Source organism: Dendrobates tinctorius, unplaced genomic scaffold (genome assembly GCF_039654945.1).
Source record: "Dendrobates tinctorius isolate UK_male_01 unplaced genomic scaffold, ASM3965494v1 ptg000063l, whole genome shotgun sequence".
In the NCBI taxonomy this organism is placed as follows: Eukaryota; Metazoa; Chordata; class Amphibia; order Anura; family Dendrobatidae; genus Dendrobates; species Dendrobates tinctorius.
In genome coordinates this window covers 17,112,369-17,137,846 of record NW_027361731.1, presented here as the reverse complement: position 1 = coordinate 17,137,846, position 25,478 = coordinate 17,112,369, and the positions used below count along the sequence as shown (strand labels likewise).

The 25,478-nt window shown below is 44.3% G+C and overlaps 2 protein-coding genes across 2 annotated transcripts in view; one reads left to right on the top strand and one right to left on the bottom strand.

The window, feature by feature from the left end:
* LOC141094300 (uncharacterized) overlaps positions 1–19,866 on the top strand; it is a 62,935-nt gene extending 43,069 nt beyond the window's left edge. Inside the window, exon 7 of the mRNA XM_073580137.1 lies at positions 16,296–19,866. Coding sequence (XP_073436238.1) covers positions 16,296–17,326 — 1,031 coding nt within the window. The 3' untranslated portion in view covers positions 17,327–19,866. The remainder of the gene's footprint in view (positions 1–16,295) is intronic.
* LOC141094226 (uncharacterized) overlaps positions 1–25,478 on the bottom strand; it is a 754,752-nt gene that overhangs the window by 109,453 nt on the left and 619,821 nt on the right. The gene's annotated exons all lie outside the window — the stretch shown is intronic.

The window sequence follows — 25,478 nt, the reverse complement described above, 5'->3', positions numbered from 1 at the left end:
ATTTTTTCCACAAACATGATCAATTATTCCCCAATTTTTTTATTTTCCCAAGGGTAACAGGAGAAATTGAACCCCAAAAGTTGTTGTCCAATTTGTCCTGAGTAAGCTGACACCCCATATGTGGGAGAAAACTACTGTATGGACACACGTCAGGGCTCGGAAGGGAAGTAGTGACGTTTTGGAATGCAGACATTGATGGAATGGTCTGCGGGTGTCATGTTGCCTTTGGAGAGCCCCTAATGTACCTAAACAGTGGAAACACCCATAAATGACCCCATTTTGGAAACGAGAACCCCTAAGGAACTTATCTAGATGTGTGGTGAGCACTTTGAACCCCCAAGGGCTTCACAGAAGTTTATAATGCCCGGGCATGAAAATAAAATAATCGTATTTTTTCCACAAACATGATCAATTAGTCCCCAATTTTTTCATTTTCCCAAGGGTAACAGGAGAAATTGGACCGCAAAAGTTGTTGTCCAATTTGTCCTGAGTACGCTGACACCCCATATGTGGGAGAAAACTACTGTATGGGCACACGTGGGGTCTTGGAAGGGAAGTAGTGACGTTTTGGAATGCAGACTTTGATGGAATGGTCTGCGGGTGTCATGTGCGTTTGGAGAGCCCCTGATGTACCTAAACTATTGAAACTCCCAACAAGTGACCCCATTTTGGACACTAGACCCCCCCACGGAACTTATCTAGATGTGTGGTGAGCACTTTGAACCCCCAAGTGCTTCACAGAAGTTTATAACGCTCGGACGTGAAAATAAAAAAATTATTTTTTTCCACAAAAATTATATTTTTGCCCCCAATTTTTTATTTTCCTAAGGGTAACAGGAGAAATTGGACCCCAAAAATTGTTTTGCAATTTGTCCTGAGTAGGCTGATACCCTACATGTGGGGGTAAAACACTGTTTGGGCGCATGGCAGAGCTTGGAAGAGAAGGAGCACCATAGGACTTTTTGAACTCAGAATTGGCTGGAATTGAGATCAGACGCAATGTTGCATTTGGAGAGCCCCTGATGTGCCCAAACAGTGGAAACCCCCAATTCTAACTCCAACCCGAACCCCAACACGCCCCTAACCCTAATCTCAGCCCTAACCCAAGCCCTAACCCAAGCCCTAGCCCTAGCCCTAACCCTAGCCCTAATGGAAAAATGGAAATAAATACATTTTTTTAATTTTATTATTTTTCCCTAACTAAGGGGGTGATAACGGGGGGTTTGATTTACTATTTATGGCGGTTTTTATTTTTGGCAGCTGTCGCACGCTAAAAGACGCTTTTTATTGTAGAAATAGTTTTTGCATCACCACATATTGAGAGCTATAATTTTTCCGTATTTTGACCCACCGAGTCATGTGAGGTCTTATTTTTTGCGGGACGAGTTTACGTTTTTATTGGTACCATTTTCGGGCACGTGACATTTTTTGATCGCTTTTTAATCCGATTTTTGGGACGCAGAATGAACAAAAACCAGCGTTTCATGAATTTCTTTTGGGGGAGTGCGTTTACACCGTTCCGCGTGCGGTAAAATTGATAAAGCTGTTTTATTCTTCGGGTCAGTACGGTTACAGCGATACCTTATTTAGGTCGTTTTTTTATGTTTTGGCGCTTTTATGCAATGAAAACTATTTTATATAAAAAATAATTATTTTTGCATCGCTTTATTCTGCGAGCTATAACTTTTTTATTTTTTTGCTGATGATGCTGTGTTGCGGCTCGTTTTTTGCGGGACAAGATGACGTTTTCAGCGGTACCATGGATATTTATATGCGTCTTTTTGATCGCGCGTTATTACACTTTTTGTTTGGCGGTATGATAATAAATCATTTTTTGCTTCGTTTTTTATTTTTAATTTTTTAGGGGTTCGCTAAAGGGGTTAACTAATGGGACAGTTTTATAGGGCGGGTCGTTACGGACGCGGCAATACCTAATATGTGTACTTTTATTGTTTTGGTTTTTTTTTATTTTCAAAAAATGAATTTATTGGGGAATATTTTTTTTTTTTTTTTACCAATTTATTTGGCGATTTTTTTTTTTTTTAAATTATTTTTACACTTTTTTTTAATTTTTTTTTTACTTTATTACATAGTCCCAGGTGGGACATCACTGTCCTGTGACAGATCGCTGATCTGTCACATCACAGATCACTGTGACAGATCAGCAATCTGTCACAGGCAGTGCACAAGACTTCCTCATGCCTGCGCTTTGCAGGCACTTAGGAAGCCAGCTTCCTCCAGGCCCCCGAAGGCCCCCGTCGCCATCTTGGATCCGGGGGCCTGGAGGAAAGGAGTCCCCCGCAGCAGCGCTGCACATTGCGCTGCCGTGGGGGGCTCAGGGAAGCACGGAGGGAGCCCCCTCCCTGACGATGCTTCCCTTTAACTCCCGGTACACCGCGATCATGTTTGATCGCGGTGTGCAAGGGGTTAACGTGTCGGGGGCGGTCCGTGACCGCCCCTGACACATAGTGCCGGGTGTCAGCTGTGATAATCAGCTGACACCCGGCCGCGATCAGCGGCGCTCACCACGTGGGCGCCGCTGATCGCGCTAGACGTACTATCCCGTCCATGGGCATAGGGGCCCGGGTCCCATGGACGGGATAGTACGTCTGATGTCAGGAAGGGGTTAAAATTCTTCATTTGTCGGATCCGTCAAAAAAAAGGACAGGTGGCATCCGTTGTCATCAGTACTAAAACGGATCCGCCATCCGTCTTTTTAGCGGATTTTGACTGATGCAAAAAACTGAAGTGTGAAAGAGGCCTTACCAGTAAATCCTGCTTTCCATGACTATGAAAATTGTAGATTCACTCTGAAGGCATCAAAACTATGAATTAACACATGTGGAATTATATAATTAACAAAAAAGTGTGAAACAACTGAAAATACTGTGTGTCTTATATTCTAGGTTCTTCAAAGTAGCCACCTTTTGCTTTGATTACTGCTTTGCACACTCTTGGCATTCTCTTGATGAGCTTCAAGAGGTAGTCCTATCTAGTTAGTTGGGCCCCATTGTTTGCTCTGCCTGTCTTTCTGTCTGTGTTTGTGTTTTCATCTTTTTTCACCGATAATACATGTTGGGGGCTATCTATTGCTTTGGGGTCTGCTCTGGGGCAGTTTAGATTTCCCCTTTCTTTCTTTAGGCTTATTTAGCTCTCCAGCTGTGACGAGGCATCTAGGACCACCGTAGGCACGCTCCACGGCTACTGTTAGTTGTTGTGAATAGGATCAGGGGTCTGCAATCCGCTAGCTACCAACCTCTCCGGTTTTCTGTACTTACCTTGCATTTTTGTTTTTTCCTCCTCCGGTGACTCATTCATAACAGAATCACCAGCCATACCGCAGATTCTAGGGTACTCAATAGCAGGAAAGAATTGTGAAAAAAAGTGTCAATTTTTTTTTTTTTTTTTGTATGTATGTATTTTTTTTTCCTCTTTTTTCTCTGGGGCCGTAGGAGGAATTTTTTCTTAATGGAGATTAAGCAATTGTCTGATCGTGTGGAGCAGCTCACTGCTGAAGTGCGGGGAATTTCCGCCTATCTTGCTCATTCACATGCTGCTGAACCAAAGATCCCTACTCCTGATGTGTTTTTTGGGGATCGGTCTAAATTTTTGAATTTTAAGAATAATTGTAAATAATTTCTTGCCTTGAAACCTAACTCATCGGGGAGCTCTGCGCAGCAGGTTAAAATTGTCATCTCTTTGCTGCGCGGCGATCCCCAGGAATGGGCGTTTTCTTTTACACCTGATGATCCTATTCTAACTAATGTGGATGCATTTTTTCAAGCCTTGGGGTTGTTGTATGATGAACCTAATGCTATTGATCAAGCTGAAAAAGCCCTGTTGGCATTGAGCCACGGTCAGGATTCTGCAGAGTTGTACTGTCAAAAATTCCGAAAGTGGGCGGTCCTTACTACCTGGAATGGTGGTGCCTTGGCAGCTCTCTTTCGGAAGGGTTTGTCAGAAACCGTAAAAGATACTATGGTGGGATTTCCTGTTCCCTCTGGTCTTGACGATTCTATGTCTTTAACCATTCAGGTTGATCGGCGTTTACGTGAACGTAAAATTACACGAGAAATGTTGCCACCTGTTGAACAAATGTCTGAACCTATGCAATGTGATAGAGTTTTGTCTAGGAGTTCAGAAGGCGTAATAAGCTGTGTTTTTTCTGTGGAGATGCCTCTCATATTGTTTCTGTCTGCCCTAAACGAGAGAAGCGTTTTGCACACACATTTGCTGTGGGTGGTGTTCAACCTAAGTTTCTTCTGGCAATTACTCTGATCTGCTCCCTGTCCACATTTTCCGCTAAGGCTTTTGTGGATTCAGGAGCGGCTCTGAACCTGATGGACTTGGATTTTGCTAAACGTTGTGGGTTTCCTATGACACCTCTGCGGACACCTATCCCTTTGAGGGGTATTGATGCTACTCCTTTGGAGAAGAATAAACCTCAGTTTTGGACCCAGGTGGTAATGCGGGTCGCCCCAGACCATCAAGTAAATTGCAGATTTTTGGTGTTGCATAATTTGCATGATACCATTGTTCTGGGGTTTCCCTGGTTGCAAATCCATAATCCAGTTTTGGATTGGAAATCTGTGTCTGTGGTGAGTTGGGGTTGTCGGTGTGCCCTTAGTGACGCTCCTGTTTTCTCCACCTCTCCCCAGTCGCATGATGTTCCTGACTATTTGGCTGATTTTTATGATGTATTTAGTGAGAATAAGTCTGCGTCTTTGCCTCCTCATAGGAGTTATGACTGTGCAATTCAGTTGAGCCCTGGGTGTAAATTTCCCAAGGGTCGACTTTTCAATTTATCTGTACCCGAGCACGAGGCTATGCGATCTTATATTAAGGAGTCGTTGGAGAAGGGTCATATTAGACCATCCTCTTCACCCTTGGGTGCTGGGTTTTTTTTCGTGGCCAAGAAACATGGTTCATTAAGGCCTTTTATTGACTATCGTTCCCTCAACAAGATTACTGTTAAATATCAGTATCCGTTACCCCTGATTTCTGATCTATTCTCCAGAGTTAAAGGTGCTTGCTGGTTTACCAAGCTTGACCTCAGGGGGGCATATAATCTTATTCGCATTAAGCATGGGGATGAATGGAAGACGGCGTTTAATACTCCAGAGGGGCATTTTGAGTACCTGGTGATGCCTTTTGGGCTCAATAATGCCCCTTCTGTCTTCCAGTGCTTCATGAATTATATTTTCCGGGACTTTGTAGATAAATTTTTGATCATCTATCTGGATGATATTTTGATCTTTTCCAGGGATTGGGACTCTCATGTGGAACATGTTCGGACTGTGTTCCGGATTTTGAGGGAGAATTCCCTGTATGTTAAGGGATCGAAATGCCTTTTTGGTGTACAGAGGATTTCATTTTTGGGATTTATTTGGTCTCCATCAACTATTGAAATGGACCCGGCCAAGGTACAGGCCATTTATGATTGGGTTCAGCCCACTTCTTTGAAGGCCCTCCAGAAGTTTTTGGGTTTTGCTAATTTTTATCTTAAATTTATAGCTAATTTTTCTGGTATTGCCAAACCATTGACTGATTTGACTAAGAAGGGTGCTGATGTGCTGAATTGGTCTCCAGAGGCTGTTTCTTCCTTTTCAGGAGATGAAGCGGAGGTTCACTTCTGCTCCGGTTTTGCGACAACCTGATGTCTCACTTCCGTTTCAGGTAGAGGTGGACGCGTCAGAGATTGGTGCAGGAGCTGTTTTGTCCCAAAAAGATCCGGTAACATCTAAAATGAATCACTGTGCCTTCTTTTCCCGAAAGTTCTCCCCATCTGAACGCAACTATGATGTGGGGAATCTGGAACTGTTAGCCATGAAATGGGCATTTGAGGAGTGGAGACATTGGTTGGAGGGAGCTAGACATCAAGTCGTGGTCCTCACTGACCACAATAATTTGAATTACCTCGAGTCGGCCAAACGCTTGAATCCTAGACAGGCTAGGTGGGCCTTGTTTTTCACACGTTTTGATTTTGTGGTCTCTTTTCTTCCGGGCACTAAGAATGTTAAGGCAGACGCCCTCTCTAGGAGTTTCTTTGTCGATTCTCCTATTGTGACCAAGCCTGCTACCATCTTAGGTGAGGGGGTAGTTCTTTCTGCCATCTCGCCCGATTTGAAACGTGCTCTGGAAGAGTTTAAGGAGGACAAACCTGAGCGTTGTCCCATTGGAAAATTGTATGTTCCTGACCAGTGGAGGAAGAGAGTGATGTCTGAAGTTCATTGCTCCGCATTGGCTGGTCATCCAGGTATTTTTGGTACTAGAGATTTGGTGAGTCGGTCTTTTTGGTGGCCTGCCTTATCTCGTGATGTCAGGAATTTTGTGCAGTCCTGTGGGACTTGCTCCCGGTCTAAGCCTTGTCCTCGCTCTAGTGGGTTGTTGATGCCTTTGCCGGTGCCCAGGAGGCCATGGACCCTTATTTCAATGGATTTTATTTCTGATCTGCCTGTCTCTCAGAGAATGACTGTTATCTGGGTGATTTGTGATAGATTCTCTAAGATGGTCCATCTTGTACCACTCCCTAAGTTGCCATCTTCCTCAGAGTTGGTGCCCTTGTTTTTGAAACAGGTGGTTCGCTTGCATGGGATTCCTGTGAACATTGCATCGGATAGAGGAGTTCAGTTTGTCTCTAGATTCTGGAGGACTTTTTGTTCCAAGCTGGGAATTCAGTTGTCCTTCTCCTCTGCGTTTCACCCTCAGACCAATGGGCAGACGGAGAGAACAAACCAGACTTTGGAGTCTTATTTGAGATGTTTTATCTCTGCTGATCAGGATGATTGGGTCTCATTTTTGCTCTTGGCCGAATTTGCTTTAAATAATAGAGCTAGTTCTGCCACTTTGATGTCACCCTTTTTCTGTAACCTTGCGGTTTCATCCTTGATTCTCTTCAGGGCAGGTGGAGTCTTCTGCCTGCCCAGGTGTTGACACTGTGGTGGAGAGAATGCACCAGATTTGGGACCAAGTGGTGGATAAGTTGTCTCTCTCCCAGGGAAAGGCCCAGCGGTTTTCCAACCGGCATAGAGGACCATTGGTCCCCGGTTTAAGGTGGGTGATATGGTTTGGTTGTCATTAAAGAATATCTCTATGAAGGTGGCGTCTCCAAAGTTTAAACCTAGATTTATTGGACCTTACAAGATTTTGGAGATTCTTAATCCGGTCTCTTTTTGATTGGCTCTTCCTGTTACATTTAAGACCCATAACGTGTTTCATAAGTCTCTGTTGAAGAGGTTTGTTGAGCCAGTGGTTCCTGTGGTGGCACCTCCTGACCCTGTATTGGTTGAGGGTAATGTGGAATATGAGGTTGAGGAGATACTGGATTCTCGTCTGGCTAGACGGAGACTCCAGTATTTGGTTAAGTGGAAGGGTTATGGCCAGGAGGATAATTCTTGGGTCTCTGCATCTGATATTCATGCCGAAAGATTGGTTCGTGCTTTTCATCGGGCCCATCCTGATCGGCCTGGTGGCGTGGATGAGGGTTCGGTGACACCTCCTCAAGGGGGAGGTACTGTTGTGAGCTCATTTTCTCGTTCACCTTTGGTGTCCGATGAACTCCCTCTGCTGGTGAAAGGAGGTGGTGAAACTGATTTGGATGGGAGAGACCTGTCACCTGAACATGTGGTGATTTCTCCTGCTCTGAGGGCTGGCCTCCAGTTCAGTTCCTGTCTTCTAAAGCTAAGTTTTGCTCTGCTATTGTTCCATGAGATTTTTTCTGATTTACTTAGTTTTGTGTTCAGCCAGCCCCGGCTGGGGCTGTGCTGAATTTCCATTTTTGTCCCTGATCGGTTTAATCTCTTTTGCTCTGTCTTCAGAATATATTGGAGTGCTGATATAGGGATTTTGAAGTCTAGTGACTTCAGGGCCGTTTTTCCTATCAGACGTGTTGGGACATTTTTGGTAGGTTTTTGCGGATTGCAGCCAGCGTCTTTTCTGTCCTGTGAGCAAATGTCGCACAAATAGATTACGGAATGGGACACTTTGTATTCTTTCAACTTTGGACAGGTGAGGTGATGTTGTTTTTTCATTTTTGTTTCTTTACAGAGGACAATGGCTTCAGGGGTTTAGGTGTTAAAGGGGTTGTCCGGGCTTTTCATATAATCTCAGTGCATATCTGGGCTGCAGAATGCTGACAATAAGTAATTTACCTTCTGTGGCCAGTTTGCAGGGTTTGCTAGATATCATCTCTTGCTTGTAAGAAAAACATCTAGGGGGGGGTGTTCTGGCATTGAAATGAGAACTGTTCGTTTCCTCCTCAATAGTTTCACTTTCCATAGATCACTGTTCAGCGTGTGTCTGGGGGAGGAGCAGCTGGTTGGTCCTGCTCTCAGCACTGAGGCTGCTAGAGGGGGAGGATTTGTTACTGTGTGAGGAGGGCTAGGCTTCTTCATGTGGACGGGGAGGGCCTGTTGATATGGAGGGTGGGGTTGTTGCAATAGAGGGCAGGTTTTTAGAAGAGTAGGAGGAAATGACCAGTTCTCATTTCAATGCCAGAACACACCCCACCTGGACATTTTTCTTACAATCAAGAGATGATATCTAGCAAACGCTGCAAACTGGCCACAGAAGGTAAATTACTTATTGTCAGCATTCTGCAGCCCAGATATGCACTGATATTATGTGAAAAGCCCAGACAACCCCTTTAAGGTGAGTATAATGTGATTTTTTTTATTTTATACCGTATATGCCCGTGTATAAGCCGACCCCCCCCAATTTTGCCACAAAAAAAACTGGGAAAACTTATTGACTCGCGTATAAGCGTAGGCTGGAAAATGCAGCAGCTACTGGTAAATTTCAAAAATAGATACCAATAAAAGTAAAATTAATTGAGACATCAGTAGGTTAAATGTTTTTGAATATCCATATTGAATCAGCAGCCCCATATAATGCTTCATACAGTTCATGATGGGCCCATAAAATGCTCCATACAAAATGCGCCCCATATAATGCTGCACAAAGATTAATAATGCCCCCATAAGATGGTCTATAGAATAATATGCCCCATTGTTATGAATGAGTCACCGTAGGAGGCAAAAGCAGAAATACAAGCTAAGTCCAGAAAACCAGAGAAGTTGGCAACTATCAGATTGCAGACCCCTGAACCTATCAACACAACTAGCAGTAGCCGTGGGGGGTTCCTACGAAGCCCTAGACCCCTCGATCACAGCCGGAGAATTACATAGGCCTAAAGAAAGAAAGGGGAAATCTAAACTGCCCCAGAGCAGACCCCAAAGTAATAGGCAGCCCCCAACATATAATGACGGTGAAGCAAGATGAAAATACTAACACAGACAGAAAGATAGACTGAGCAAAGACGGGGCCCGCAACTATCTAGATAGGAAAGGACAGGAAGGCTGGTGTCTGCAATCTGCCAAAACCCTATCAAAGACATAAGCCAACAAGCTGATATGAAAAAGGCCCTGAAGCAGCTAGGCTTCAAAAACTAAATCAGCACTCAGGTATTTTCAGAAGACAGAGCTAAATGAATTCAGCACACCCCAGCAGGGAATGGCAGAAATCCAGAAAAACAAAGCAAAACAAAGTCAAAGCACAAAAGCAAAAGGCCGAGCAGCAAACTTTATAAAACTATAAATACATATGCATTAATCAGAAACAGGCATTATTCATACGTTACATTATTCAGATTGTCTCATCTCAGTGTCCTCTCTCGTCTGTACACATCCCTCTGTCTCTCTCCCTCCTCTGCTAATCAGTCCTCTTTTTATATATCCCCCAAAAGCATCCAAATGTGTCTTAGGGTACCGTTACACTTAGCGATGCACCAGCGATCCCGACAACGATATTGTTACATGTTACGGAACCACTCAGCACCCAAAATATGTTGTGCAGTTATATGTATGTATAATAGGTTCCATGGGAGAGGCATGTCCCTAATGCATCAGCCCACAGGCTGCGCCCTGGGCAGAGGGGACACGATATTCCCCTTTTGTCCGCCCCCTCCCCCCCACCTTTGTAATTCCCACAGTAAATATCGGCAGGCTCTGGCCACCTGCGGCTATTGTAATGTATGTCTGGCCTGCCCTCTGTATCTGTGTGATATATTCTGTATCCTGTGAGTAAAGTGTTGTCAGACTGGAAATACATGGAGAAGCAGTGATCTTTTATATGCGCCCATGTAACCAAGGAATTCCAGCCAGCGTCATTCATTCAGACTCCAGCCAAAGCAGGGTGGACCTCCGGAAACACGGGGTGGTACTGAAAGAGGTACCCGAGATTGGAAGACCCCGTTACACTGGTGGCAGCAGTGGGAAGGCACAGGAGGGGAGAGGGGTACTGAAAGGGGAACAGTTTGTATGGAAGCAGGGACTCGTCTACGGATCACAGAGCAGCACCACACAGGGACGAGCTCCACTATAAAATAACAGCTGGTAGTTCCCAAGAAGTATAGGCAGGAGTTACTGCGAAACCTCTCATGACATACCCTTGGCCGGGCACTTCGGCGTCAGTCGCACCCGGCATCGTCTGACACAAAACTTCTTTTGGCCGGGGGTAACCTATGATGTTCGTCAGTACTGCCAGACCTGTGACAGTTGCCAGCGCATTGGCAAGAGGGGGGATCGATGCAAGGCCAAATTACGTCCCCTCCCCATTGTGGAGGAACCATTTAGCCGAGTAGCGGTCGATCTGATAGGGCCGTCAGCCAAACCCAGTCCGTCAGGGAAAAGGTATATATTGACAGTGGTAGATTATGCCACACGGTATCCAGAGGCGGTTGCGTTACCTAACATACTGGCAGAGACGGTGGTGGCCGCCCTGCTCCAGGTTTTCTCACGGGTTGGATTTCCCCAGGAGATTATCTCGGACCAGGGTACCCAGTATACAGCAGAAGTGACCAACCAACTGTGGAAGCTGTGCGGCGTAAAGTCCATTAGAAGCGCACCGTACCACCCGTAAACCAATGGGTTGTGTGAACGCTTTAACGGGACATTAAAACAGCTCATTGGGACTCTTACCAGGACCTACAGGGACTGGGAGAAATTCTTGCCACACCTCCTGTTTGCCTATGAGGAGGTGCCCCAAGAATCCACGGGGTTCTCCCCGTTCGAGCTGGTATATTGGAGACGGGTAAGGGGACCCCTAGACTTAGTGCTAGAACACTGGGAAGGGGAGGGCCTCATAGAAGGGGTAGCTATTGTACCCTATGTGCTGGAATTCCGGGACCGCCTACAGGAGCTGACCCAGGCTGTACGTGAGAACATGCAGGCGACCCAGCGGCGCCAGCGCATATGGTACGATCGGAGGGCCAGAGAGCGCACCTTGGAAATAGGACAGAAGGTCCTGGTGTTAGAGCCCACTAAGCAGAACAAGTTCCAAGCTGCATGGCAGGGGCCCTACCAGGTAGTGGGGAAAATAGCCGACAACCTATGATGTCGCCGATTGTGACGACCCCAGGCTTATCCGCATGTTCCACGTGAATATGCTGAAGCCCTACCGGGAGCGCCCTGAAGAGGTAGTGGCCATCTGTGCACCTGAAGCAGAGGATTTAGCCGGACTTCCCTTTCCGGATGTCTTAGGGGAAAGGACTCAGTCTAAAACATGGGACCAGGTACACTTGGGTGAAGACCTAGGCCCCCGGGAGAGACAGCAGGCGGAGGAGTCGTTGAGGCAGCGACAGAGGATGTTTTCGGGGAGACCAGTGTACACTCGCCTGGCACAACACAAGGTTGAGACCCAGGATCAGACCCCCCTGCGACAAAACCCCTTCCGCGTCCCTGAGTCTGTACGAGAGGGGATGCGACAAGAGATACAAGAGATGTTGCGTTTAGGGGTCATTGAAGTGTCAGTCCCTGGGCATCCCCCGTAGTGTTAGTGCCCAAGAAGGATGGGACTACACGGTTTTGTGTAGACTATCGTAAGCTCAATGAGAAAACAGTGACGGATGCATATCCCATGCCGCGTGTGGATGACTTGTTAGACCGGCTGGCGGGGGCAAAGTATTTGATCACCATCGATCTATGCAAAGGCTACTGGCAGATTCCCCTTAGTCCTGATGCTATTCTCAAGTCGGCATTTGTCACCCCGTTCGGCTTATTCCAGTTTCGAGTTATGCCATTCGGGATGAATAATGCTCCAGCGACCTTCCAAAGGCTGCCTGACTGGCTTCTGGATGGTCTCCAGGACTATGCTTGTGCCTACCTGGACGACATCACCATCTACAGTGCGACATGGGAAGAGCAACTAAATCACCTAGAGACAGTATTGGACAGGATCCACCAGGCTGGAATCACCCTGAACCCAAACAAGTGTCACGTGGGCAAAGCAGAGGTTCAGTATTTAGGACATTAGATGGGAAGTGGGAAACAGCAACCAGAACCAGCCAAGATTGAGGCCATAGCCAAATGGCCCACCCCACGCACTAAAATCCAGGTCATGGCGTTTCTAGGGACAGCGGGGTATTACAGGAAATTTGTTCCCAGTTACAGCAGCATAGCCAAGCCCCTCACTGATCTGACCCATAAGAACCAACCCCGCCAGGTAACCTGGACTCCAGAGTGTGAGGAAGCCTTCCACCAACTAAAGGACGCACTCACCAATACCCCTGTATTGGCCGCACCTGATCCAACTAAACGTTTCCTTGTTCACACAGACGCTTCTATGCTTGGATTGGGGGCAGTACTGAGCCAAGTCGGGCCGGACGGCCAAGAACACCCGGTAGCTTACTTGAGTCAGAAACTACTGCCCCGTGAAGTAAGCTATGCGGCCATCGAGAAGGAGTGCCTGGCGGTAGTATGGGCACTCAAAAAGTTGCAACCATATTTGTATGGACAACAGTTTTCCCTCCTAACGGACCATAATCCCCTAGTGTGGCTTAATCGGGTCTCCGGAGACAACGCCAGATTGCTGCAGTGGAGTTTAGCCCTACAACCTCTGGACTTCACCATCCACTACAGACCCGGCAAACGAAACGGTAACGCCGATGGACTAAGTCGACAAACGGAACTTGTACCAACCCCATAAACTTCGGTCATCCCCAATCCGATCCGTTAAGGATCAGACTGTATGCCGATCGCGTCGCTGAAAAGGGGGAGCCGTGTTGCGGAACCACTCAGCACCCAGAATATGTTGTGCAGTTATATGTATGTATAATAGGTTCCATGGGAGATGCATGTCCCTAATGCATCAGCCCACAGGCTGCGCCCTGGGCAGAGGGGACACTATATTCCCCTTTTGTCCCCCCTCCCCCCCACCTTTGAAATTCCCTAGGTAAATATCGTCAGGCTCCGGCCACCTGCGGCTATTGTAATGTATGTCTGACCTGCTGCTTTTCTATTGGCCTGCCCTCTGTATCTGTGTGATATATTCTGTGTCCTGTGAGTAAAGTGTTGTCAGACTGGAAATACGTGGAGAAGCAGTGATCTTTTATATGCGCCCATGTAACCAAGGAATTCCAGCCAGCGTCCTTCATTCAGACTCCAGCCAAAGCAGAGTGGACCTCCGGAAACACGGGGTGGTACTGAAAGAGGTACCCGAGATTGGAAGACCCCCGTTACAGGTATGGATCGCTGTTGCATCGCTAAGTGGTCGCTAGTGAGCTGCCACACAGGCAGATCTCACCAGCGACATAGCGGGGGTCGGGGGTCGCTACTTACCTGTCAGACGCTCATCGCCCATATGTAGCAGAGCCGATCGGGTTGCGCAAGCTTCTAGCCTCCTATGGAGGCTATTGAAGCATGCCAAAAGTAAAAAAAAAAAAAATGTTTAAAAATAAAAAAAAATTAAAAAAACCTAAAAGTTCAAATCACCCCCCTTTCGCCCCAATCAAAATAAAACAGTAAAAAAAAAATCCCACATACACATATTAGGTATCGCCGCGTTCAGAATCGCCCGATCTATCAATAAAAAAAAAACATTAACCCGATCGCTAAACGGCGTAGCAAGAAAAAAATTAAAAACGCCAGAATTACCTTTTTTTGGTCACCAAGACATTGCATTAAAATGCAATAACGGGTGATCAAAAGAACGTATCTGCATAAAAGTGGTATCATTAAAACCATCAGTCCGGCACAGAAAAAATAAGCCCTCACCCGACCCCAGATCATGAAAAATGGAGACGCTACGGGTCTTGGAAAATTGCGCAAATTTTTTTTTTATTTTTAGCAAACTTTGGAATTTTTTTTCACCACTTAGATAAAAGAGGACATAGACATGTTTGGTGTCTATGAACTCGTAATGACCTGGAGAATCATAATGGCGGGGAAGATTTAGCATCTAGTGAACTTAACAAAAAAGCCAAGCAAAAAACAAGTGTGGGATTGCACTTTTTTGCAATTTCACCGCACTTGGAATTTTTTTCCCGTTTTCGAGTACATGATATGGTAAAACCAATGATGTCATTTAAAAGTACAACTCGTCCCGCAAAAAATAAGCCCTCACATGGCCATATAAACGGAAAAATAAAAAAGTTATGGCTCTGGAAAGAAGGGGAGGGAAAAATGAAAATGTAAAACCAAAAATACCCCTGGTCATTAAGGGGTTAAGTAAGTTTCAGGGACCTTTTGCTTACCTCCCTGGAAGTAAGGATACAGTATATATTATATTAAACTGATTGAAACCATTAAAAATAACTCCTAGTATACAATGCCCCCATATGCTGCTCCATAGACTATGCCCCCATATGCTGCCCCATAGAATATGCCACCATATGCTGCTCCATGGAACATGCTCCCATATGCTGCCCCCATATGCTGCTGAAAAAAAAAATGCCATACTCGCCTCTACTGCTCTGGACCCAGCATCTGAGCTATTCACTTGTCCGGGGTCCATTGCTGCTCACTGCTGTCTGCCATGTCGTCTGTCAGTGACGTTCAGGCAGCAGAGGGCACGGCGCGCACTAACCACGACACCGTGCCCTCTGCTGGCTAAACGTCACTAACAGGACGCAGCAGACAGCGGTGAGCTGCGATGGACCGGGGACAGGTGAATATCGCTATACTTACCCCCTCCTGGTGCGGTTTCTGCAGCCCCGCTTCTCCACGGTCTCCTTTCCTGCCTTCAGCGGTCACGTGGTACCACTCATTACATCATGAATATGCACATATTCATGAGTTTAATGAGCGGTACCACATGACCGCTGAAGGCAGGGAGACCATGAAGAAGCGGGGGGTGCTGTAGAGACCGCGCCAGGTGGGGTAAGTATGATCTGTAACCCCTCCCCCGCCGACGCCCAGGTATATGACTCGTGTATAAGCCGAGGGGGGGACTTTCAGCCCAAAAAAATGGGCTGAAAATCTCGTCTTGTATACGAGTATATACGGTAATTAATTTTGCTCTGTCGGCAGCGGGGGGCTGAATACAACTCTCAACATTGTCAGGGTATAATGATGTGAGCTGTCTTCAACACACGGCGTCGGGGATCAACGTGAACAATATCGCTGATTTCCAGGTGCCAGTACGTGTCACACGGATGACACACGGATGTTATCCCTATGTCATTAGTGTGCAAGACATTTTGCAGCCTGTGCTGCTGCTAAAATACAGTCATGTCAGCGTGCTTTGCCCACAGCCACACGGTCTGTGGAAACACACTGACGTGCGCAGATCCATTCTCTTGAATGGATCTACATGTTTAAGTGTCTCTGGTACGAATGAAAACTGTCATCATATGTACCGGACACACTGACGTGTGAAGGAGGCCTTAAGGGGGTACTCCCATTTCCAATATCCTATCCCAAAATATAGTAGGTGTAATAATAATTGCAAATACCTCCAATTAGAAATGTGGTATAGTTTTCCTGATTCTCTGTCGCTTACCCCATGTCCAGGGCATTGCAGTAGCTTAGGTATCCATGGTTATGACCACTAGCAACTAACAGTCACTATATCAGTGGTAGTAACCATGGATACCTAAGCTAATGCAATGCTCTGCACATGGGGTGAGCAACATAGCGAGTCAGAAGAACTACACTACATATTTCCTAATATTATTACTACACCTACTACATATTGGGATAGTTGATCGGAGATGGGAATAACCCTTTAAGAATCTTACATGTTGTTATGGTGTATATTTTTATCTGTTGCTATATACTGTAATGTAATAAAGCTTATATTTAATCCTCCCTTTATTGCTTCAAACTTTTCTGCGTTTGTGTATTATGTTTGTCGATTGTACTTTAGAGGTTCAGTACCATGGGATTTGTGAACAGGTGGCTCACCACTGTCTTAGGTCATAGTTTCATTATACTTTGAGTTGTATAGAATTATGTATATAGAAGTTATATAAAATATAAGGCATTGATATAGAAAAATAAAATCAGTTTCATTCTTGGCAGGTGACTGTGGTGTCAAACCAGATACCTATGAAAAGCACGCCATTATTCCAGCTATACCTCCAGCCCTTCAGAGCCAAAATCAATCATCGGAGCCTTTTCAATCAGTCACCTATTTGGATTCATCACAGACTGTTAAGCAAAATGAAAGCTGCGAAAGTGATGTTGAGCATCAAGTAATTCCCACAGAGAAGAAACCATTTTCCTGTTCAGAATGTGGGAAATATTTTAAATATAAATCTAGATGGCTTACGCATGAGAGAACTCACACAGGAGAAAAGCCATTTTCCTGTTCAGAATGTGGGAAATGTTTTACAGAGAAATCAAATCTTCTTATCCATCAAAGAATTCACACAGGGGAGAAGCCATATTCCTGTTCAGAATGTGGGAAATGTTTTACAGAGAAATCACATCTTCTTATCCATCAAAGAATTCACACAGGAGAAAAGCCATTTTCATGTTCAGAATGTGAGAAATGTTTTAAATATAAGTCAAGTTTGCATGCACATTATAGAACTCACACAGGAGAGAAGCCATATTCATGTTCAGAATGTGGGAAATGTCTCAACCAGAAAGCACATTTCCTTATGCATCAGCGAAGTCACACAGGAGAAAAGCCATTTTCATGTTCAGAATGTGGGAAATGTTTTAACCATATTTCACATGTGCATACACATTACAGAATTCACACAGGGGAGAAGCCGTATTCATGTCCAGAATGTGGGAAATGTTTTCCCAAGAAAGAAAATCTTCTTAACCATCAAAGAATTCACACAGGGGAGAAGCCATATTCATGTCCAGAATGTGGGAAATGTTTTATCCAGAGATCATATCTTCTTAAACATCAAAGAATCCACACAGGTGAGAAGCCATATTCATGTCCAGAATGTGGTAAATGTTTTATCCAGAGATCAGATCTTGTTAAACATCAAAGAATTCACACAGGAGAGAAGCCATATTCGTGTCCAGAATGTGGGGAATGTTATATTACGAGATCACAACTTGTTGCACATCAGAGAACACATACAGGGTAGAAACTATTTTTTATGTGGGAAATGTTATTCCTGGGAATCATATCTTCTACATCTAAAAACTCATGCACAGTGTGAATGAAATAATTAATAATTGAAATCAGTCAGGAAGTAGAGTTGATAAAAGGGTGAAACTGGATATACCAGTATTGTAAGCAAAAAGGGGCATTTGCTGGAGGTAGGTGTCAATCCTGGCACCTTAGCTCCTGGATTCTCATCTTAGAGGGATGTTAGCAAATGGTCTTTACTAGAAGGAGTATTTCCTATTGTCTGTATTGGAAGGCACAGGTATTTGAAAGGGCACAACTTGGCTCATCCATCCATTCATAAACAGCATCTTTAAATCCCTTCCCGACTTGCGCCGTATATACACGGCACTGTGTTCCTGCAAACTGCCTTATAACTATGGCTCTGTTGATCAGGTAGATCAGCGATCTGTCATTAAACAGTTGATCTCCCATCCGGGGACAATGTAAAAGAGTAGAAAAAAAAAAGTTAATGTAAAAATTTTTTTTTTTTAAATTACAAAATAAAGAACAAGAAAAGGTAAAAATATTAATCCAATAAATATATTTATGTAAAGAATAAAATAAAAAATGTACACATTTGGTATTGCCCCTTCTGGAAAGATCTGACCTATAAAACTGTCCCACTAGGTAACCCCTTTAGTGAACACCTTAAAAACAAAAAAAACAAGGCACAAAACTATGTCTTATATTGCTGAACAAAAAGTGGAAAACAACAATCTACATCAAAATTGTACGGCTGAAAACGTCATCTTGTCCTGCAAAAAAACAAGCTGCCATACGGGTCCGTCAGCAGAAAAATAAAGTTATAGCTCTCATAATAAAGCGAATCTTTTTTTCTATAAAATAGTTTTTATTGTGTAAAAGCACTGAAGCATAAAAAATATAAATGAGGTATTGCTGTAATAGTACTGACCCGAAGAATCAAACTGCCTTATCAATTTTACTACATGCGGAAAGGCATAAAAAAATTCGAATTACTGTTTTTTGTTCATTCTGCCTCCCAAAAATCGGAATAAAAAGTGATCAAATAATGTCATGTGTTCGAAAATTATACCAATAAACGTCAACATGTCCTGCAAAAAACAAGCCCTCGCATGACTGTCAGCAAAACTATGGAAAAATTATAGCTCTCAAAATATGGCGATGCAGATTTTTCAATAAAAAGCGTCTCTTAGGCTGGGATCACACTTGTGTACCTGGGCTCTGTGGACGGCTACGTACTTCCGTTTAGGTCCGCCTACTTCTGCATGCATCCTGTATACCCATCTTTAACATTGGGTACGCAGGACATGCGGATGTGTCGTTTTGACGCGCCCGCCGACTGCACGGGAACGCATGTCCTGCATACCCAATGTTAAAGATAGGTATGCAGGACGCATGCAGAAGTAGCCAGACCTAAACGGAAGTGGGTGGAACTTCAGGGAGGAAGTACGCAGCCATCCGCAAAGCTCCCGAACGCTAATGTGAACTAAGCCTTAGTGTGTGACAGCAGACAAACATAAAAATATGCATAAATCTGATGTGACGACACAGCATTTTATCTTAATTATCCATACGTCTATTTTCTGTAAGCCAGGAGGAATAGACTGTTACCTATATGTTGAGTTTTGCATTTATGCATTTGTTCTTCAGTTGGTCAAGAGCCATACACTGTTGTCATATTAGTCTTAAATGTTGATTTTTGATCATTTTGAATAGCTAATGTTTGCCTGTTATATCATCTCCTACAACTTATTGTCTGCTATCTGTAGAATACAGTGATGTAAGGTAATAGAACGCTGGATTTTTACTTAATGTGCTGAATGACCATTGTGTGACTCCTGTGGCTTGTTGAATTGCAAAACAGAGGATTAAAACAGTTTCCGAAACGCATTGGTTTTGGCCCTCTTTGCCACCCGTACCACCATCCAGCAGCAGTCATGCGGCACCACGTAATCCACTGCGTCACGCAGGTCCTGCTCCTACTGCACATCCACCGGGACACAGCTACCATCCGGAGTGACTGGAGCCCCGCTGACCACTGGAGAGCTGGAGCACTGGTCTCACACTACACCGCGGCATATCACCGCATCTTTCAGGTCCGACCTTCACTGCACTAGCCAGGATGAAGTTACCAGACCCCACGCAGACCATCAGAGGTATTGTGAGTAGCATCACTGCATACAACCGTATGTGGTGGAATTACCTTGTACTGTTTAGCGCGCTATTTTACTGGGCACGAGCCCTCCACTCAGAGAAAAGTGCTTGGAGTAGCTGTCGCTGGCCGTGGAAGCTCTCCCCATGGCTATAGTCATTGGACTATTATAATGAAAGCAGGTATACACAACCATGGACTAAGGACATAATCAGACTCTTTATGCCGGGACATATTGCTTATGACCATATAATATTTTTATCCACATGTGTGCTATATGTACATATTAACCCTTCCTGCCGCTTTCAATTGCAGCCTCTAGGAGAATTCTATTTGGTTATATGCCACCTTTCCTTATTAAATCAACTGTTTGAGTATAATACTCTCTATTTCTATTTATTCATTAACCACCATTTTTTCACAGCTTTGTACTGGGCGAGCTGCAATATACAGTTGTGGCCAAAAGTATTGACACCCCTGCAATTCTGTCAGATAATACTCAGTTTCTTCCTGAAAATGATTGCAAACACAAATTCTTTGGTATTATCTTCATTTAATTTGTCTTAAATGAAAAAACACAAACGAGAATGAAGCAAAAAGCAAAACATTGATCATTTCACACAAAACTCCAAAAATGGGCCAGACAAAAGTATTGGCACCCTCAGCCTAATACTTGGTTGCACAACCTTTAGCCAAAATAACTGCGACCAACCGCTTCCAGTAACCATCAATGAGTTTCTTACAATGCTCTGCTGGAATTTTAGACCATTCTTCTTTGGCATACAGCTCCAGGTCTCTGATATTTGAAGGGTGCCTTCTCCAAACTGCCATTTTTAGATCTCTCCACAGGTGTTCTATGGGATTCAGGTCTGGATTCATTGCTGGCCACCTTAGAAGTCTCCAGTGTTTTCTCTCAAACCATTTTCTAGTGCTTTTTAAAGTGTGTTTTGGGTCATTGTCCTGCTGTAAGACCCATGACCTCTGAGGGAGACCCAGCTTTCTCACACTGGGCCCTACATTATGCTGCAAAATTTGTTGGTAGTCTTCAGACTTCATAATGCCATGCACACGGTCAAGCAGTCCAGTGCCAGAGGCAGCAAAGCAACCCCAAAACATCAGGGAACCTCCGCCATGTTTGACTGTAGGGACCGTGTTTTTTTTCTTTGAATGCCTTTTTCTCCTGTAAACTCTATGTTCATGCCTTTGCCCAAAAACCTCTACTTTTGTCTCATCTGACCAAAGAACATTCTTCCAAAACGTTTTAGGCTTTTTCAGGTAAGTTTTGGCAAACTCCAGCCTGGCTTTTTTATGTCTCGGGGTAAGAAGTGGGGTCTTCCTGGGTCTCCTACCATACAGTCCCTTTTCATTCAGACGCCGACGGATAGTATGGGTTGACACTGTTGTACCCTCGGACTGCAGGGCAGCTTGAACTTGTTTGGGTGTTAGTCGAGGTTCTTTATCCAACATCCGTACAATCTTATGTTGAAATCTCTTGTCAATTTTTCATTTCCATCCACATCTAGGGAGGTTAGCCACAGTGCCATGGGCTTTAAACTTCTTGATGACACTGCGCACGGTAGACACAGGAACATTCAGGTCTTTGGAGATGGACTTGTAGCCTTGAGATTGCTCATGCTTCCTCACAATTTGGTTTCTCAAGTCCTCAGACAGTTCTTTAGTCTTCTTTCTTTTCTCCATGCTCAATGTGGTACACACACGGACACAGGACAAAGGTTGAGTCAACTTTAATCCATGTCAACTGGCTGCAAGTGTGATTTAGTTATTGCCAACACCTGTTAGGTGCCACAGGTAAGTTACAGGTGCTGTTAATTACACAAATTAGAGAAGCATCACATGATTTTTCGAACAGTGCCAATACTTTTGTCCACCCTCTTTTTTATGTTTGGTGTGGAATTATATCCAATTTGGCTTTAGGACAATTCTATTTGTGTTTTTTCATTTAAGACAAATTAAATGAAGATAATAATACCAAAGAATTTGTGTTTGCAATCATTTTCAGGAAGAAACTGAGTATTATCTGACAGAATTGCAGAGGTGTCAATACTTTTGGCCACAACTGTATATACTAATCACTATTTATTTTCTAACTACTATTCTAGTTCTTATCCCTACGATCGGGCTAACTGCAATTTACTGTTTATTCTTGTCAGGTTTTACTTATTAAATATATTTTTCTGTTTGTCTCATAAACAAGTAATTGTCTCTTCTCCCACTTGGTTTTTTCAGCGCAAGTCTATCAGAAATATTTATAATCTTTTTGACTTCCCTGTGGTTGGTATCTAGACTCGCAGCAGTTACGAACCAGTTTACTGTCACGCTTGCACCCTGACTTGTGGGCGTGAGCCGGGGGGTTGTGGCCCCACTGTGCCACAAACCAGACTACCCTGGAAGGGGCATGACTAGGACAGTTGCCTTGGTTTTCACTGGAGCCTCTGATGGTGAGGTCAGGCTTGTGCGGCAGGCAGCTACCAGGTGCCTCTCCGGGGTGGTGTCTGGCTGTAGCTGCTGATCCCACTTGGGGAGACGGTGGCATGGCTGAGACACTGGCTGGCATGGTGGAGACACTGAGCAGGTAAGCACGGCTGAGGCACGGGACAGGCCCGGCACCAACACGGCAGGTAGGTGTGTACCAAGGAAGAGGTAGGGTCCTGTTCACACAGCAGGTGCGGCTACTGGCTGGAAGGAATGGTGTAGGGTCCTGTTCACACAGCGGGTACTGGCTGGAAGGAATGGTGTATGGAGGAACAGGTAGGGTCCTGTTCACACAGTGGTTGCAGGTACTGGTACGGACAAGAAGGGATGGTGTGTGAAGGAACAGGTAGAGACCTGTTCACACAGCAAGTAAACTGCAAGACTGCAGAGGAGCTGCAGTTTACAGCCAGAGGTTCCGCAGTAGCGGAAGCAGGCCACAGGCAGAGCCGCAAGAGTGCGGAATACAGGCAGAGCGCCGCAAGAGTGCAGAGTACAGGCAGAGCGCCGCAAACGGAATGTAAATGTGGTTCTTTTAAAGGGAATCTTGTCACCCCATTTTTGATGCATGAGCTGCGGCCACCACCATCAGGGGCTTATCCCGATGTAATCTGAAAGATAAGAAAAAAGAGGTAGAGTATACTCACCCCGGGGTCTGGTCCGATGGTTGTCGCGGTCCAGTCCGGCACCTTCTATCCTCATACGATGGCGTCTTCCTTCTTACGTCTCCCTCGGCTCCTGTGCAGGCATACTTTATCTGCCCTGTTGAGGGCAGAGCTGAGTACTGAAGTGCACAGGCGCCGGGAAAGATCAGAGAGGTCCGGTGCCTGTGTACTACAGTACTCAGCTCTGCCCTCAACAGGGCCGATAAATAGATAGATGCATAGATTAATAGATAAGTACATGGATAGATAGATGTTAGATACACAGATGGATAGATAGATACATAGATTGTAGATAAATAGATACATAGATGGATAGATGATGGATGTATACATAGATTGATAGATGGATATATGGATAGATAAATAGATGGATAGATAGCAGGGCAGTGGAGTCGGTAAGCCAAACCTGCGACTCCGACTCCTCAATTTCCCTTACTCTGACTCCCACATATATTGCTTATATTTAAGTGAAAAATTTATTGTAGTACAATGTGAACATCAGGCATTTAATCATTTATATGATCCAATAATCAAGATATTTAGATAGAACATAATATCTATTTGTTGGAATACAACTTTACAACACAAAAAACTAAAATTGTAAATATGTAATACACTATGTAATATCGATTTATTTTTTTTTTAAATATATATATATATTGTATATATATAGTACAGACCAAAAGTTTGGACACACCTCATTCAAAGAGTTTTCTTTTCAGGACTATGAAAATTGTAGATTCCCTCTGAAGGCATCAAAACTATGAATTAACACATGTGGAATTATATAATTAACAAAAAAGTGTGAAACAACTGAAAATACTGTATGTCTTATATTCTAGGTTCTTCAAAGTAGCCACCTTTTGCTTTGTTTACTGCTTTGCACACTCTTGGCATTCTCTTGATGAGCTTCAAGAGGTAGTCACTGGAAATGGTCTTCCAACAGTCTTGAAGGAGTTCCCAGAGATGCTTAGCACTTGTTGGCCCTTTTGCCTTCACTCTGCGGTCCAGCTCACCCTAAACCATCTCGATTGGGTTCAGGTCTGGTGACTGTGTAGGCTAGGTCATCTGGTGTAGCACCCCATCACTCTCCTTCTTGGTCAAATAGCCCTTACACAGCCTGGAGGTGTGTTTGGGGCCATTGTCCTGTTGAAAAATAAAAGATGGTCCAACTAAACACAAACCGGATGGAATAGCATGCCGCCTCAAGTATATAAATATACATACAGTTTATATATACTGTATGTGTGTGTATATATATATATATATGTATATATATGCACACACTATGACTTTTCTCAGCTAAGACAAAGCCTAGATCCTCAGGCTACATTCACACTATGGGCGTAGCCAGGATCAAACCTGGGGGGGGCAGAACCTCATACTGTTCTGCTGAATTTCATACTGCACACCTCAGCTGCTGCAGAACCTCATACTGCTGCAGAACCTCATACTGCACACCCCTACACTTGAAAATAAAGCCTTCACCTTAAGAGGATGTGGTGATGAATGCAGTCTATTTATTCCACCTATCAGTTGATGTTAATGTTACTGAAGACGAGCAATGCCTGTCCTGGGCGTCCTTTTGGGCAGCTATGAGGTGTACCTGACTGGTGCTAAAAAAAGGAGTGTTAGTCTGTGTGCTATCCGGCTTTCATTCTTTTTGGTACAGATATGATATGGATAGACAGATATGGATAAATGGATAGATAGAGCAGACTTCTAATCTGCTTTTGCTATTGAAAACATTATCTATGAGCGCAAAAACCTTTCAGGTGATGCGGTTTTTTAAAAAGCTGATCTGCTTTTGCAACTGAAAAACGTATCCTCAAAAAACGCTGTGTGTGAATGTAGCCTTACATCAGGAATAGAACAGCCATTTATAGGACATTTCATAACTTTCCCAAATTCCTATGAAAAAATATTCAGCACATTCTGCACTGAACTACTGTACCCAATTTATTATATATTTTAGGAGTCGGTCCATTTTATACCAACTCCGACTCCACCAAAATGAGCACCGACTCCGACTCCACAGCCCTGATAGATAAAAAGATTGTAGATAAATAGATTGATAGATGGATAGATAAATAGATGCATAGATAGATGATAGATAAATGGATGGATGGATAGATACATAGATTGTAGATAGATAAATAGATCGATAAATAGATTGTAAATAAATAGATAATAGATAATTAAATAGATATATAGATAGATGGATAGATAAATAAAGGGATAGATGGATGGATAGATACATAGATTGTAGATAGATAATTGGATAAATATATAGCTGGATAGATAAACAGGGATAGATGATAGATAAATGATGATAAATGGATGGCTAGATGATAGGTAGATGAATAAATAGATAGAAAAATAGAGGGATGGTGAACTATGAAGCCAACAGGGGACTTTATAATATATACAATTTTGCAATTTTATTAAAATGTAAGTGGTTTTTACAGTGACACCTCATGATGAGCTGAACTGCCAGTGAACCGCTCAGCTCATCAGACGCTGCCAAAGGATGAAAACGAAGCGGGAGGAGGGGAAGCTGAAGCTGTTCACTGCGCAGGATTCCCTGCCCCGCAGTGTGAACATTTCATAACACACTGCGTGGCGGGATCAGGGGACTCCAAACCACACAGGCGCGATAGCCTGCTGTCAGTTCTCGGGTAGAGCGCACTGCGCATGCCCGAGAACTGTTGGAACAACGCAGGCGCCCTCCGGCATCCAACACAGGAGGAGGCGGCGCCAGGATGCTGCAGGGGAGTTGATGGACAGCTGGGAGGCGGCTTGTACAGAGGGACACGCCACACCTCTCTGACTGACTC